Here is a 15,984-nt window from a genome sequence, read left to right as displayed (position 1 = left end):
GCAATTTTTCCATTTATTTAAAAGTAATAATGAAAAAACTGAGTGTTACACTCAAACTGCAGAATAAAACACCAATGATGGGGTACTATTCCTCCATGCGACACACATGGGGCAGGGAGAATTACCCGCAAAGAAAGTATGGTGAATGTCAGATTCCCTGCTTTATTCATACAAGTATGTGTATATATAAAGAGAATAATAGACATATAAAATCCCCCCCCCTCCTTTATTCCATAGAAAGTATACATTAAGGACAATATATAAAAAAAAAAAAAAAAAAAGAAGAATTAAGAAGAAGAAGTTTGTGAGTATGACTCTTGTTTTTATGGCTGAAGTTGCATCGCACAGACATCACCTGCGATCTTACACAGTAATGCAAATCAAATGCGATGTCTGCCATCGCACCCGTGTGAATCGACCCCCATATCTATTTTAAACTGAATGGGTTGTTTTACAAGGTGATCGTTTACACTTTACGTGCACTTTTTTTTTGTGTGTGTTTGCATATGCACTTGTTTTGTACACCTACGGGCTTTTGTTTTTACACACCACCCCCTATTATTATTTTGTTTATTGCTTTGGGGGAAACAATGTCTACAAGCAGTCAATTGACAATCCTGTACAAGCACCATGTATGCAATAAACAGTGTTAAAAAAAAAAATGTACATAGTTAATTTCTGTAATTATCAATGCACTGAGGTTTGTTTAAAGTGGTTGTAAACCCTTACAAACCACTTTGACCTACAGGTAAGCCTAGATTAAGGCTTACCTGTAGGTCCAAGAAATAGCTCCTAAACCTACACGGTTTAGGAGATATTTACAAAAAGGACAGGCACCGCTGTCTACGGCGCATGCGCCGTAGACAGCGGCGAACAGGTGCACTGGTCATGCCGCTTCTAACGGCGATATGCCGTTAGTGGCAGCTCCCGTGCGCATGCACGGGAGTGACATCATCGCTGCTCCGGCGCTGTGAGTGGCCGGAGCAGCGATACCCAGAAGAAGATGGACACTCCATGCTACAAGGGACAGCAGTGACATCGCTGGCTCCTGTGTCAGGTAAGTGACACATAATGGGCTACTATGCAAAGCATTATGCTTTACCTTTGCAGGGAAACAAAGGAAGTAAACCCATATCAGGGTTTACTTCCTCTTTTAAACTGCAATATGTTTTTTGTAAACTCAGTAAATATAACCTCAATTGTTAGGCCTCATGCACACAGACATTGGCAGGGATAAATTATGACCAGTGTAAAAATTCTCAACTTATTTCACAGGCGTGGCAAAGAAACTTGGCCAAAGAAATGAGCAGCTGTATGCCCATGTACTTGTGTAAACGCCAATGCCTCTGCGCATCAGCGTTTAGCCGTGCATGCGCGTAAGACGTATTTTGCGTTCTGAAATGACATTGTACACAGATCTAAATGTGCTAGTAGTTATATGACATTGCAACGACAGAGCAAACAAAAAAAACAGTAGATCGAAAAGGATGTATATACGAAACAGAAACCATATCATATTGCAGACTCCTGCAGAAACCTGACTGAGCAGGACAAAGGAATGCCATCCACGAGTACAAACTTGAAAGCAACTTGGTGGTAAAAGACAGAACCAAATAAAGAGACTGGGGAGGGGAGGCGAATGACAAAGGAGGGAGACAAATGGACAGCAGAGATTTCACTTATATGGTAACATGGCCTGTGAATGGGACTTTCAGTTTCGTGTCCTGCTGCTGGGGGACTCCGGAGTTGGGAAGACTTCTCTCTTACGCAGATATACAAACGATGAATTTACGGAGACAACCGGACCCACGGTAGGGGTAGACTTTTGTTGTCGAATAGAAGAACCAGAGGATGGAATTAAAGTCAGACTGCAGTTCTGGGATACAGCTGGCCAGGAGCGATATCGGTGAGCCAAATTGTGTGTATGTGCAGTTATTATAGCGGAACTCCAAACAGCTACATACACAGATATTTAATAGATATGGGCCCTTTACCTTCCCAAAGATTTGCTTTACTATCCATACAGTCCTGTCTGGCAGGGCAAGTGACTTGATTTCTTTTCTGTTGCAGTTTAGTAACACTTAGGCCTGGTTTACACCTTTGCATTTTTTTAGTGCATTTTCAGTTTTGCAGAAACACACTGCAGTCCATTTAACATGGTTTCCTATGGGTCACGTTCACATCTCTGCATTTTATGGAAAGGGCCAGGGACTTTTTCTGGTTTTTGATTCCATAGACTTTAATGGATCAAAAACATGTATTGAAAAATGCAAAATGCACTTGTAATATCTAAACTGCAAATTGCATAGGTATTAACCAGGCAGTTGTGTTGCAGTGCAAGGGATATGCTGATAGAAGAAGCGTATGAGCTCATCAGTATGCTGCTTCTGCTAATGCTCTGTACACATGACTGGTTTTCCTGTCGGAATAAACGCTGAAGGTTTTTCCGACGGAATTCCGCTGAAACTGTCTTGCGTACACACGATCACACCAAAGTCCGACCAGCAAGAATGCGGTGACGTACAACAGGTACGACGGGACTAGAAAAGGGAAGTTCAATAGCTAGTAGCCAATAGCTTCCACCTTGTACTTGTTTCGCAGCATGCAACGTTTTTGGTACATCGGAACAGCATACAGACGAGTGGTTTTCCCAATAGGAATTGGTTCCATCAGAAAAATTTAGAACATGTTCTCTTTCTAGGTCCATCAGAATTTTTGACGTTAAAAATCCGATGGGGCATACACATGATCGAAATATACGATGAAAAGCTCCCGCCAGACTTTTTCTGTCGGACATTCCACTCGTGTGTAAGGCTGGATTCACACCTATGCATTTTTAGTGCATTTTTGCAGATTTGCACTACAGTCCATTTAACATGGTTTCCTATGGAACACATTCTGTAGTGCAGATCTGCAAAACACAAAAAGCACCTAAAAATGCATAGATGTGAATCCAGCCTAATGCCGCTTACACACGACCAGACTTTCAGGCAGACTAGGTCCGAAGGTCTTCCCGACAGACTTTCAGCGGAGTTCCGACGAACTTTCCAAACTAACGGACTAAGTACGTTTGAAAGTCCGTTCGTTTTGAGCGTGATTACGTAAACGGGACTAAACAAGGGAGTTCAGCCAGTAGCCAATAATTTCCCTTGCATCGTATTTGGTCGGCCGGACCAGCACACAGACAAACGGTTTTCTCGTTTTTAGTCCGTCGGATAGATTGGAACATGTTCTATTTCTAGGTCCGTCTGTTTTTTTTTTTCTAAAAACGATTGGGCTAGCCCACACATGATCGGATTATCTGACAGACTAATCCCTTCGGACCTAGTCTGCCGGAAAGTCCAGTCGTCTTTATGCGGCATTACAGTTCTTGTCCCTACCCCACCCTGTGACTAGAGACTCTAAGCATACTGATGAGCTCGTCATTTGAGTGCTCTGTACTCTCCTTCTATCAGCATGTCCCTTGCACTGCAATACAACTGAGTGGCTCATACTGTTGCCTCTCCATCCCCTCAGTCTGAGCACTGCTGTACAGGGACAGCAAGAGGCAGATACTAGCTCAGATATACTTGGGGCTCTTGGACATGGGTGGCTGAGCCCATTCAATGTAATTGCTGGTGTATTTCCTCTGCCAGGGCAACTCTGGTGCAACATACAGACTCTTAGGGCTCATTTACACTTGCTTTGGCTTCAACAAGGCTTCAGACGGGCTTTGTTAAAGCTCTCTGAAAGCTAGTCAAAGCTGCTGTCACTAAATAAAATAGTTAGCTTACCGTATTGTTTACAGCTTGCTTTTGCTTTGCTTTTTTCGGCTTTGCTTCAAAAATTATACCCCACGTAGCTTCAGTGGTGCTTCAAAGCATCTTCAAAGCCTCCATAGAAGTCTATGGCAAAGCTTGTTTGAAGCCCCACCGAAGCCTCATTGAAGCCCCATCAAAGCTCCCCCGAAGTACCAAGTAAAAGTATGGTGTAAACAGGACTGTAAGTTAACCATTTTATTTAGTGACAGGGGCTTTGACTTGCATCCAGAGAGCTTTAACAAAGCTTATCTGAAGCCTTGTTTTGAAGCAAGTATAAACTACCTTATGGACACAAAATGCTCTTTGCTGCTGATTCTTGTTTACGGCGGTGCTATAGTAAACATAAGTTCTGCAAACACGTATACAAAAAAAATAGGAAATCTTTCGAACACTCAAATTTGCTGTATATTTTCTCATTTACAATTGCTAATAAAGATTGTAGTTGGCTGTCCTCTATTGCATAGTCTAAAGCCCCATACACACTATAAGTTTTTCTGCCAATTTTTGTCTTCAGATTTACCAAGACCATGAAGTGCAAGTGCCTGCCTGATTGCATACAAGTTAAAACTCTTATGCCGCGTACACACGAGCGGACTTTTCAACATCCAAAGTCCGAAGGACTGAGTCCATCAGACTATCCGATCGTGTGTGGGCTGCAACGGACTTTTGACTCGCCAAAGTCCGAAGGACTTTAGAATATGGAACATGCTTCAAATTTTCCCGAAGGAACTCCGCCAGACCCGGTCCCCTTCGAAAACACCACTCGTGTGTATGCTACTCCGACGGACTAAAACCGACGCTAGGGCAGCTATTGGCTACTGGCTATGAACTTCCTTATTCGAGTCGGGTCGTACGTCATCACGTTCGAATCCGTCGGAGTTTAGTGTGATTGTGTGTGGCCAAGTCCGTTCGGCCGAAAAGTCTGTCAGAACTCCGTCGGAATTCCAGCAGAACTCCGACGGAACTCCTTTGGAAGTCTGTCGGACATAAGTCCGCTCGTGTGTACGGGGCTTTAGGTCCCTTTCACACAGGCGGCTGTTCTGCTGCTGCTAAAATAATGTTTTGTTATTTTGAAATTCAGAGAATCCTGGCACCTCATTCACTTGCAGTTGTACATTGCGATTAGCAGCATTTACATGCGGCTATGTTTAGCTGCGTTGGAACATTCTTGCCATTTCTGATGCTTCCTGTTGTTTTTCTTTCTTTGTTGCCACTGCTATCTGCAGCAGAAATAGTACACTGCTATTACCTGCACTCATGTGCAGATAGTGGACGCAGTCAACTTTAACTAAAAAGTTACCATAACCATGTAATGCAAGGGCCTGCCCGATTGCATACAAATTGAAACTCTTAAAGGTTTGACCCCATATAATTTGGGTAAATCTGAAGACAAAACCGCATTTAACTAAACCAGCGCTAAGCGCAGGGTGTGAATCGGGCCATAGGAAAGCATTGTGTGCATTTAGCTGCGGTAGATAACTTCATCTATCCGCCCGTGTGAAAGGGGCCTAAAGGTCTGATCTCATATGGTTTTGGTAAATCGAAGACAAAAGTCTGCAGAAAATCGAATAGTGTGTATGGGCCTTTAGTTTAGGTTTTAAACACACCATAGCATGTACTTTGTAGAATGTGGCGATTAAGACCCCATACACACTATTCAATTTTCTGCAGATTTGTCTTTTAATTTACCATAACCATGTAATGCAAGGGCCTGCCTGATTGCATACAAATTGAAACTCTTAAAGGTTTGACCTCATATTATATAATTTTGGTAAATCTGAAGACAAAATTCTGCAGAAAATCTAATAGTGTGTATGGGGTCTCAGGCTGGATTCACACATATGCGGCCAAGGTTTCAGTGCAGCAGTCCGGTGCGGTTCTTTTCACTGGTAAAAGTGTAAATTTTCACCTGAAATTGTACCTGAACGGGACCCAAAAATGCACAGGACCCTTTTAAAAACAGCACCACGGCTGCCCCAGACATGTGTGAACCGCCTCTATTGAAAGCAGGTGCAATTCACATTGCAAACTGGATGTAGTTAAAAACGCATTCCAATTCATATACAGTATCTCACAAAAGTGAGTACACCCCTCACATTTTTGTAAATATTTTATTCTCTTTTCATAACACTGAAGAAATGACACTTTGCTACAATGTAAAGTAGTGAGTGTACATCTTGTAAAACAGTGTAAATTTGCTGTCCCTGCAAAATAACTCAACGCAGCCATTAATGTCTAAACCGCTGGCAACAAAAGTGAGTACACCCTTAAGTGAAAATGTCCAAATTGGCCCAAAGTGTCAATATTTTGTGTGGCCACAATTATTTTCCAGCACTGCCTTAACCTTCTTGGGCATGGAGTTCGCCAGAGCTTCACAGGTTGCCACTAGAGTCCTCCTTCACTCCTCCATGAGGACATAGTTACATAGTTAGGTTGAAAAAAGTCCATCCAGTTCAACCACAAAAAAATAAAATAATAATAATAATATCATACAATCCCATATACCCAATTCTATACCCACAGTTGATCCAGAGGAAGGCAAAAAACCCCAGCAGAGCATGATCCAATTTGCTAAAGCAGGGGAAAAAATTCCTTCCTGATCCCCCGAGAGGCAACCGGATTTTCCCCTGATCAACTTTACCTATAAATGTTAATACCCAGTTATATTATGTACACTTAGGAAATAATCCAGGCCCTTCTTAAAGCAATTCACTGAGCTGGCCATAACCACCTCTGCAGGGAGTCTATTCCATATCTCTTACCGTGAAGAAACCTTTCCGTATTTGGAGATGAAATCTCTTTTCCTCTAGACGTAAAGAGTGCCCCCTTGTCCTCTTTGGTGACTGTAAAGTGAATAACTCAACACCAAGTTCACTATATGGACCCCTTATATATTTGTACATGTTGATCATATCCCCCTTAATCTCTTATCAAGAGTGAATAAATTCAGTTCCTCTAATCTTTCCTCATAGCTGAGCTCCTCCATGCCTCTTATCAGTTTGGTTGCCCTTCTCTGCACTTTCCCCAGTTCCCCGATATCCTTTTTGAGAACTGGTGCCCAAAACTGAACTGCATATTCCAGGTGAGGTCTTACTAATGATTTGAACAGGGGCAAAGTGATATTGCTCTCTCTCTGGAGTCCATACCTCTCTTAATACAGGAAAGGACTTTGCTCGCTTTGGAAACCGCAGCTTGGCATTGCATGCTATTATTGAGCTTATGATCTACCAAAACCCCCAGATCCTTCTCCACTACGGATTCCCCCAGTTGTACTCCCCCTAGCATGTATGATGCATGCATATTCTTAGCCCCCAAGTGCATAACTTTACATTTATCAACATTAAACCTCATCTGCCACATAGTTGCCCAATTAGACAGAGCATTGAGGTCGGCTTGTAAATTGGAGACCTCCTGTAAGGACGTCATTCCATTGCATAGCTTGGTGTCATCTGTAAAGACGGAAATGTTACTTTTGATCACAGACCCAATATCGTTTATAAAGATATTAAAAAGTAAGGGTCCCAGCACTGAACCTCAGGGTACACCACTGATAACCTTAGACCATTCAGAGTTAAGAATCATTAACCACTACTCTCTGAATTCTGTCTTTTAGCCAGTTTCTATCCATTTACAAACTGATATTTCCAAACCTCTAGAGTCTAGACTTTACCTTACACATGAGCCGTGTGTGCGGAACTGTATTGAACGCTTTTGCAAAATCCAAGTATACCACGTCCACCGCCACCCCTCTGTCATCACGGAGTTGGTGGATGTTTGAGACCTTGCGCATCATCCATCTTCGGTTTGAGGATGGCCCACAGATGCTAAATAGGGTTTAGGTCTGGAGACATGCTTGGCCAGTCCATCACCTTTACTCTCAGCTTCTTTAGCAAGGCAGTGGTCGTCTTGGAGGTATGTTTGGGGTCCTTATCATGATGGAATACTGCCCTGCAACTCAGTCTACAAAGGGAGGGGATCATGCTCTGCTTCAGTATGTCACAGTACATCTTGGCATTCATAGTTTCCTCAATAAACTGTAGCTCCCCAGTGCCAGCACTACTTATGCTGCCCCAGACCAAGACACTCCCCACCATGCTTGACTGTAGGCAAGACACACTTGTCTTTGTACTCCTCACCTGGTTGGTACCACACACGCTTGACACCATCTGAACCAAATTAGTTTATCTTGGTCTCATCAGACCACAGGACATGGTTCCAGTAATACATGTCCTTAGTCTGCTTGTTGTCAGCAAAGTGTTTGCTGGCTTTCTTGTGCATCATCTTTAGAAGAGGCTTCCTTCTGGGATCACAGCCATGCAGACCAATTTGATGCAGTGTACAACGTATGGTCTGAGCACTGACAGGCTGACCCCCCACCCTTTCAACCTCTGTAGCAATGCTGGCAGCACTCATACGTCTATTTTCCAAAGACAACCTCTGCTATGTGGCTGAGCACATTCAATCAACTTCTTTGGTCGACCATGGCAAGGTCTGTTCTGAGTCGAACTTGTCCTGTTGATCCACTGTATGGTCTTGGCCACTGTGCTGCAGCTCAGTTTCAGGGTCTTGGCAATCTTCTTATAGCCTAGGCCATCTTTATGTAGAGCAACATTTTTTTTTTCAGATCCTCGGAGCGTTCTTTGCCATGAGGTGCCATGTTGAACTTCCAGTCACCAGTATGAGAGAGTGAGAGCAATAACACCAAATTTAACACACCTTCTCCCCATTCACACCTAAAACCTTATAACATTAAGCAGTGACATGACACTGGGGAGGGAAAATGGTGAATTGGGCCCAATTTGGACATTTTCACTTAGGGATGCACTCACTTTTGTTGCCAGCGGTTTAGACATTAATGGCTGTATGTTGAGTTATTTTGAGGGGACAGCAGATTTACACTGTTATACAAGCTGTACACGGACTACTTTACATTGTAGCAAAGAGTCATTTCTTCAGTGTTGTCACATGAAAAAATATTATAAAATATTTACAAAAATGTGAGGGGTGTACTCACTTTTGTGAGATACTGTATATGTGAACCGAGCCTCACAGTTAAATATTAAGGCTGGGTTCACACTTATGCGAATTGGATGCAGTTTCCCCAACATCCAGTTCACTTGATAGGAGACTGTGACTGGCTCTCAATGGAGCTGGTTCACAGAGCCTAGGGGCGGCTGTGCTGTAAATTGCACAGGGGTCCTGTGCGTCTTTGGCTCTGTTTCAAGTCTGAATTCAGGCTAAAATTCGGGCCCAATTCCTCCCTGAAATAGAGAACAGGGACGCACCGGACCCCTGCTGTCAGCCACATTGTTTTAAATGTGAACCCAGGCTAAATAGTTTTTCTTATCATTTACTAGAGAAGAAATGCTAGACTGCACAAAAACAATGATGATGTTTGGTCATTGTGTGTAGTGTGATGTAACAAAAAATCCAAACCTTCTTATTGTACAGGATTTAGATGCCAACAGTTTGTCCAGCAATTTACATGAAATGAAGGCAGACAGTATAGTTACAATACAAAAGGAATCAGAGGGCCCTGTTCGTTAGACCTTACAATCTACTTTGGGAGTCATTTAATAAAAGCAAAAATCCACAGAACGTCTCTCATTGTTCGCACTGCTGGAAATTGATAAAATCTATTCCCCTTGTTTTAGGATATGACTCAGCTGTGCTCCCTGCTGACTTTTTATAAAGGCCTTGGCATCCAGGAAAATCCCTAGTGGGTGGGGGGAGGTAAACTCATCAAAGCCCTACTTCTCTTCTGTGCTTATTAGCAAGGCACAACAAAGATGTGTGTATAAAAACACCAGTTGTTAAAGAGCCATACACTATTATACAGGCAGACATACTGCATGGGAGGTGGCAAGATTTTAAAGGTGTACTCTTTATTTATTACAGGTAATTGCAGTATCTCACAAAAGTGAGTACACCCCCTCACATTTTTGTAAATATTTTATTATTTCTTTTCACGTGACAACACTGAAGAAATGACACTTTGCTACAATGTAAAGTAGTGAGTGTACAGCTTGTATAACAGTGTAAGACCCCTTTCACATGAGGTGTATTTCAGGCACTTTAGCGCTAAAAATAGCGCCTGAAAAAAAGCCACATCTGCAATCCCAGTGTGCAAGCCCGAGTGCTTTCACACTGCGGCGCTGGCAGGACATCAAAAAAAAAGTCCAGCAAGCAGCTTCTTTGAGGCACTTTAGGAGCAGTGTATACAGAGATGTCAAAGTCAAGAGGAATAATGCCACCCGTAAGCATTAAGGGTATACACGTTCAGTTTTTTTTTTTTCCAGCAGACTAAACTAAAAACAACTGACAGGTCTCCGCATCAACACAACAATGTTTCATGCAGGGATCTCTCCCTCTGAGCTATTGGACTACACCCCCAACCATCACACACCAGAATACACTGATCAGCGCTTGTAGGCATTGGCACCAATCAAATGCTGGTTTTCCAGCAAGACTGTCAACAGAGAGCGATACCGTGTACCAAAAGTCGGTCAGTTCCTGCTGCACCAGCTGACTTTCAATGTGTGTGCGCTGGGATTTACAGACAGCTAGGACTTTGTTTTTTATTGCAGGCAGGTCATGATCATAAAGCAATTCTAAAAGATATCGAGCTATTTTGTAGTTCTGCTATAACAACACACCTATTGTTACCTACAATAAACTGCATTAAGCTAACCATACATGTTAAGATTCCAGGTCCATGGTCTGAACAAGAGAAAAATCACTGGAATCCTCCTATTAACGAATCTGCAGTGTTGGCTATTCTATTTTGACAGCCAGCACCTACGGCTGTCAGAGTACCCAAACAGCGGCTGCATCTAATCTGGGTTTTGCCAACAGGGTCTGCCATGAAACAAATTTCAGGCGAATTAGCAGGGAAAAAAAATCTTGATCCATGAGTTGACGGCTTTAAAATAATGTTCAAGAACAATCAGAATTAGACTCCTGTATTTGCATACATTATCTTTCACCACAAAAGCAAATACAGTGATAATTCCAATCCTACATCATATAACGGCCTGAAGCAGTAATTGATGTGACATTCAATTACTAGTGTCCTGTTAGGAGGGCTAGGCTGTATTAAACATACATATTGACTTTTGAAATACAACGTAGTAAAATACAAAATCAAGCATAAAGGTTATAGAGCAAGTCATGATGTCTACAAGCTACAACAATTCCCATAACCTGCACATTAACATGTACTGCAGTGTAAGGGCTCATTCCCACTGGCAGTCAGGGGCTGAGGTGGAAGGGTGGGCAGATGATGTCATGATCTCCACCTCAGCAAATAGGAAGCCTTACAGTCATTCACAAAATGACGACGCTTCCTGTGAATGGCTGAGTAGTGCCATTCCAGGAGTTCACAGGAAGTTCCCGTCCTGCTGCTGGAACATAGCACTGTATACTGCATGAAGCTCATGATTACAGCTTATACAGCGGGCACATCTGTTAGTAAAGGTAATAGTTCACTTGGGCAAGTTTGGGCCACACAAACTATTTTAAAGTAAAAGAAAAGTGAAGTTTGGTGTTAAAGCACAAATCTGTGCTTTAATCTGTTCAATCTGCAGCCGGCAACCTCACACCAGGGAAGCACATGCCTATTGCTCTGGGATGGCTGGTAACCAGGCCTGATATTAATCAATAGGTTGCTGACCTTCCCTTCCAGAGTATCAGAGTGGAGTCGGCGCCAAAAGCAGAGGCAGCAGGTGGCCATGGAGAGAGCAAGAATTGCATAAGCTAATGCTTCCTTTGTAGTACCAGCTCCTGTCCCAGGCGGAGTAATACCAAGTGCACTTCAACTGGAACCTTTCTAGAAGCCTGGAGAGCAATACCAACAGAAACTGGAGGAGGACAAGGTCAGAGTATTATGTTGCAAAGCTCTAAACAGGCTTCAGGAAACATTTTTTAGCCAGGGAACTGCAAGGACAGCCTAGCAACTAAAATTTTATGTAAAAAAAAAAAAAAAGAATGCAGATCAATGAAATTACAACTATTTGCATTTTCAGGACATAAGAATTGTCAGTCTGCGTATTACTTTAATGATAGGTAAACTATCAGGCTGGAAATAGAGCTGACATTACTGACCTGTTGTTGCAGATGCAAGTTTCAGACCCCTCCTTTTTAGTGAGTCATTGGCCTGAAACAATCATCTATATAGCACATCTTGACATACCTGTTCAAGCTTAGTGACTCATCAAGTAATGAGGGATAAAAACATGACAACCATGGATCATGCACCCTCAAAAATAAAAATAATGGCAGCTTCTATATTCATTTCTGAACAGGTTTCCCACATTGAATGCCATGTGATTAACTACTTGCTAGTCAAAAATTACTCTTCTGCTGAACAAGGGCTAGCTGTCATTGTAAAGCGTGCTAAAGATATCAAACTGAACCATTGGTGGCATTTTTTGACAGGAGGAATTTCTCGATAACACACCGGTCACGTTTTTATTTCCCTGCATGTTCTGTCCCCAAGGACAAAATCTCCACAAAAGGGACACAGACAGCAATAAAATCAGACAAAGATCCTGACCTTTCTCACGCTACTAAAAAAACTGTGAATTTATTGCTGTGTCCCCACTGAAGAAATGTCTATTCACTTACATAGTTAGCCAGGTTGAAAAGAGACACAACCCCATCTAGTTTAAAAAAAAAAAAAAAAAAACACCACCATACAATCCCATATACACAATCCTATACCCACAGTTGATCCAGAGGAAAGCGTGATCCAATTTGCTACAGCAGTGGAAAAAAATTCCTTCCTGATCCCCCGAGAGAAAATCGAGTATTCCCTGGATCAGTGATGGCGAACTTTGGCACCCCAGATGTTTTGGAACTACATTTCCCATGATGCTCCAGCACTCTGCAGTATAGTTGAGCATCATGGGAAATGTAGTTCCAAAACATCTGGGGTGCCAAGGTTCGCCATCACTGCCCTAGATCAACTTTACCTATAAATGTTAGTACCCAGTTACAGGGTTGCTGATAAGGCAGTACAGCCAGCCCTCCTGTACCGGGCACCATCAGTTAAAAAGGGTGCCTGCCAAGGAAGGTTGGCTCTACTGCCTTGTGGATTCCACTGCAGCGCTCTCGACTTTCTCCATATCTCTGTAGGGGGATCAGTTCTACATGCTTGCCCACTGTCCTGATTTTGCCTCTCAGTCTCTGCCTTTGCCTCTGAGTCTGCCGGGTCCTGAAACTCCCCCTCAGTTTCCCACCCCCCAGTGTTGTCTCTCTTGCCAGCATTAAAGATCAAGGACTGAAGTTCTCTGCTCTACCTCCTCCATGAGTCCTGACCGCTGCTCCCCCTCCCTCCCTGCCATGCCCTGTTCACTGTAAATTCCAGTACTGTCTTCTGGGATCGAGACTGCCCCAGTGACATGACAAAAGTACATTGAAATCTCCCCAAAGGGGAAGCAACGCGTTTAGTAAAGGTTTCAAGGAAGCATGAAAATAAATAAAAAGAGCCATCTGAAGAAGTATAACTAAGGATGGCAGTGCTCACATATTCTGTACCATAAGTTGTTTGCTATATGTTTACAGACAATGAAAATGAAAGCACACATTATGCTATACATCAGTGAGTTGTTCTCTCTCTTTCTTCTAGGGCGGTAACAAGGTCTTATTACAGAAACGCTGCTTGTGTTATCCTCTTATTTGATCTCACTGCTCATAAGACTTTTGAGAACATCCAAAACTGGTACCAGGAAGTTACAGAGCGGGCCCAACCTCATCCACTGGTTTTCTTGCTGCTTGGAACCAAAAGTGACTTGCGGGATCTTCGAGAGGTCACCCGAGAGGAGGCACAAAATATGGCAAACTCCATAAATGCTCCATATCTAGAGACTTCTGCACGAACCGGTAGTAATGTTTCTGCAGCTCTCTCCCTTATTTGCAGAGAGCTTCTACAAGCAGCAAGAGAAGAAAAACAGACAACAATGGAGCGCAGCATAGTGGGATGCTCAACAGGCGAGGAAGTACAGAAACCAAGAACGCTATGCATTTGCTGACAAGTATCAGGAAAATGCACAACTTTTGCTTTTCAGTTTGTTACGACAGTGAACCTCAAATGATAGTGTAGGTTTCTAAAGTATTAAGACCCCTTTCACTTGTTTCAATTTTTGGTATGTTGCAGCTTGATACTACAGTTGTTTAAATATTATTTTTTCTCTCATTATCCTATAATGACTAAGTGAAAACATTTATTACATGCAAAATGGAAATATCACATGTACTTAGGACCCTTTACTCAGTACTTTATTGAAGCACCTTTGGCAGTAGTTAGAGTCTCAAGTCTTTTTAAGTATGACACGCAAAGCTTTGCACACCTGGATTGGGTTATTTTCTGCCATTCTTCTTTGCAAATCCTCTCAAGCTCAGTCAGGTTGGATGGGGACCATTGGAGACAGCCATTCACAGGGCTTTCCGAAGATGTTCAAGTCAGGGCTCTGGCTGGGCTACTCTAGGACATTCACAAAGTTGTGTGCTTAGGATCATGGTTATGTTGGAAGGTGAATCTTCAGCCCTGTCTGATGTCCTGAGCGCTGTGGAGCAGGTTTTCATTGAGGATATCTCTGTACTTTGCTCCATTCAGCTTTTTCTCAATCTTGATCAGTCTTCCAGTCCCTTCTGCTGAAAAAACACCCCACAGCATGATGCTGCCACTGCCATGCTTCACTGTTGGGATGGTATTGTGCAGATGAGTGGTTCCTGGTTTCCTCCAGACATGGTGTTGAGAAATGAGGCCAAACTGTTCAATCTTGGTTTCATCAGACCGGAGAACCTTGTTCCGTACAGTCTGAAAGTCTTTTGGCAAACTCTAAGTGGGTTTTTATGTGTTTTGCACATGTAGCCACTCTGCCATAAAGCCCAAATTGGTGGAGGGCTGCAGTGATGGTTGTCCTTCTGGAACTTTGTCCCATCTCCACACAAAATCTCTGGAGCTTAGTCAGTGACCATCGGGCTCTTGGTCACCTCTCTTACGAAGGCCCTTCTGCCATGCTTGCTCAGTTTGGCCAGGCGACCAGCTTTTGGATGAGTCCTGGTTGTGCCAAACGTCTACCATTTGAGAATTATGGAGGCCACTTAGCTCGTGGGAACCTTCAGTGAAGCAGAATTTTTTTGTAGCCTTCCCCAGATCTGTGCCTTGCAATAGTCCTGTCTCTGAGCTCTGCAGGCAGTTCCTTTTGCTCTAATACAGAATGCATGGTCAGCTGTGAGGCCTTTCATAGGTATGTGTGTGCTTTCCAAATCATGTCCAATCAATTAACGTAATTTACCACAGGTGGACTCCAATCAAGGTGTAGAAACATCTAAGCAACTATCAAGAGAAATGGAAGACACCTCAGCTAAATTTCAAGTCTTGTTGCAAAGGGTCTGAATACTTATGCCAATGTGATATTTTGGATTTTCTTTTTCCATACATTTGTAAACATTTTTCACATTGTCATTATTGGGTATCAAGTGTGAAATAATGGTAAAAAAAAAAAAAAAATTTAAACAACCGTAGTATCAGGCTGCAACATAATACAATTGAAAAAAAGCGAAGGGGGTCTCAATTTATGAATGCATTGTATATGTGTGCTGTTGTAGTTGAATCCTTGGCACAACAGAAATATCAACTCGCTGTAAGGATGCAGTTGGTGGATGGTAAAAACACAGATTGATTACCTGCTTTTTTTTACCACCTTCCAACAACAAGTGTTGATGACCATTTTTACCTTTCATATCTCTTGCTCTCTGCACTCAAGACAGCTGACATTCTGCACAGGCTATGGGGAACAACAAAACCTTTTTTTTCCCCAATCTAATCTTGACAGCACCTTGTTGTATATGTTTCTTATCAGCGCTGAGTACAAGCAACATAAAGCTTGGTGCTTCAGCACTGACAAATAAATAATAAAAAAGTTAAAGCTGCACTATTCTAACAATTCAAGAGAGGAGAATCTGGTTATCACAAATGGCCCATCACATAGAATAAGATGCTGCACTGCAAAGTTACATTTCTGTACTTGTATGGGTACTTTTACATACATGTTCCTAAACGTTTTTAGACATTTTTGTTTCAAACAAACTTGTATTACCATTTACTATTTTTAAGCAATTCTCTGGTACATTTGTGGTCTTCTTTAAAAAGATGATCCTTTGGTTTCTATGGTAATTT

General features: G+C 42.5%; 1 protein-coding gene across 1 annotated transcript; it reads left to right on the top strand.

The window, feature by feature from the left end:
• Positions 1 to 1,559: 1,559 nt before the first annotated feature.
• Positions 1,560 to 15,915, top strand: LOC143982357 (ras-related protein Rab-39B-like). The gene is made up of 2 exons (XM_077481000.1): positions 1,560 to 1,906; positions 13,429 to 15,915. Exons 1-2 carry the CDS (start codon positions 1,692 to 1,694, stop codon positions 13,829 to 13,831), a joined length of 618 nt encoding a protein of 205 aa, XP_077337126.1. The 5' UTR covers positions 1,560 to 1,691; the 3' UTR covers positions 13,832 to 15,915.
• Positions 15,916 to 15,984: the final 69 nt, after the last annotated feature.

This window comes from Lithobates pipiens, unplaced genomic scaffold (genome assembly GCF_037356315.1).
Source record: "Lithobates pipiens isolate NorthernLeopardFrog02 unplaced genomic scaffold, aLitPip1_a1.2 Scaffold_16, whole genome shotgun sequence".
In the NCBI taxonomy this organism is placed as follows: domain Eukaryota; kingdom Metazoa; phylum Chordata; class Amphibia; order Anura; family Ranidae; genus Lithobates; species Lithobates pipiens.
This window is presented reverse-complemented; position numbering and strand designations above follow the sequence as displayed.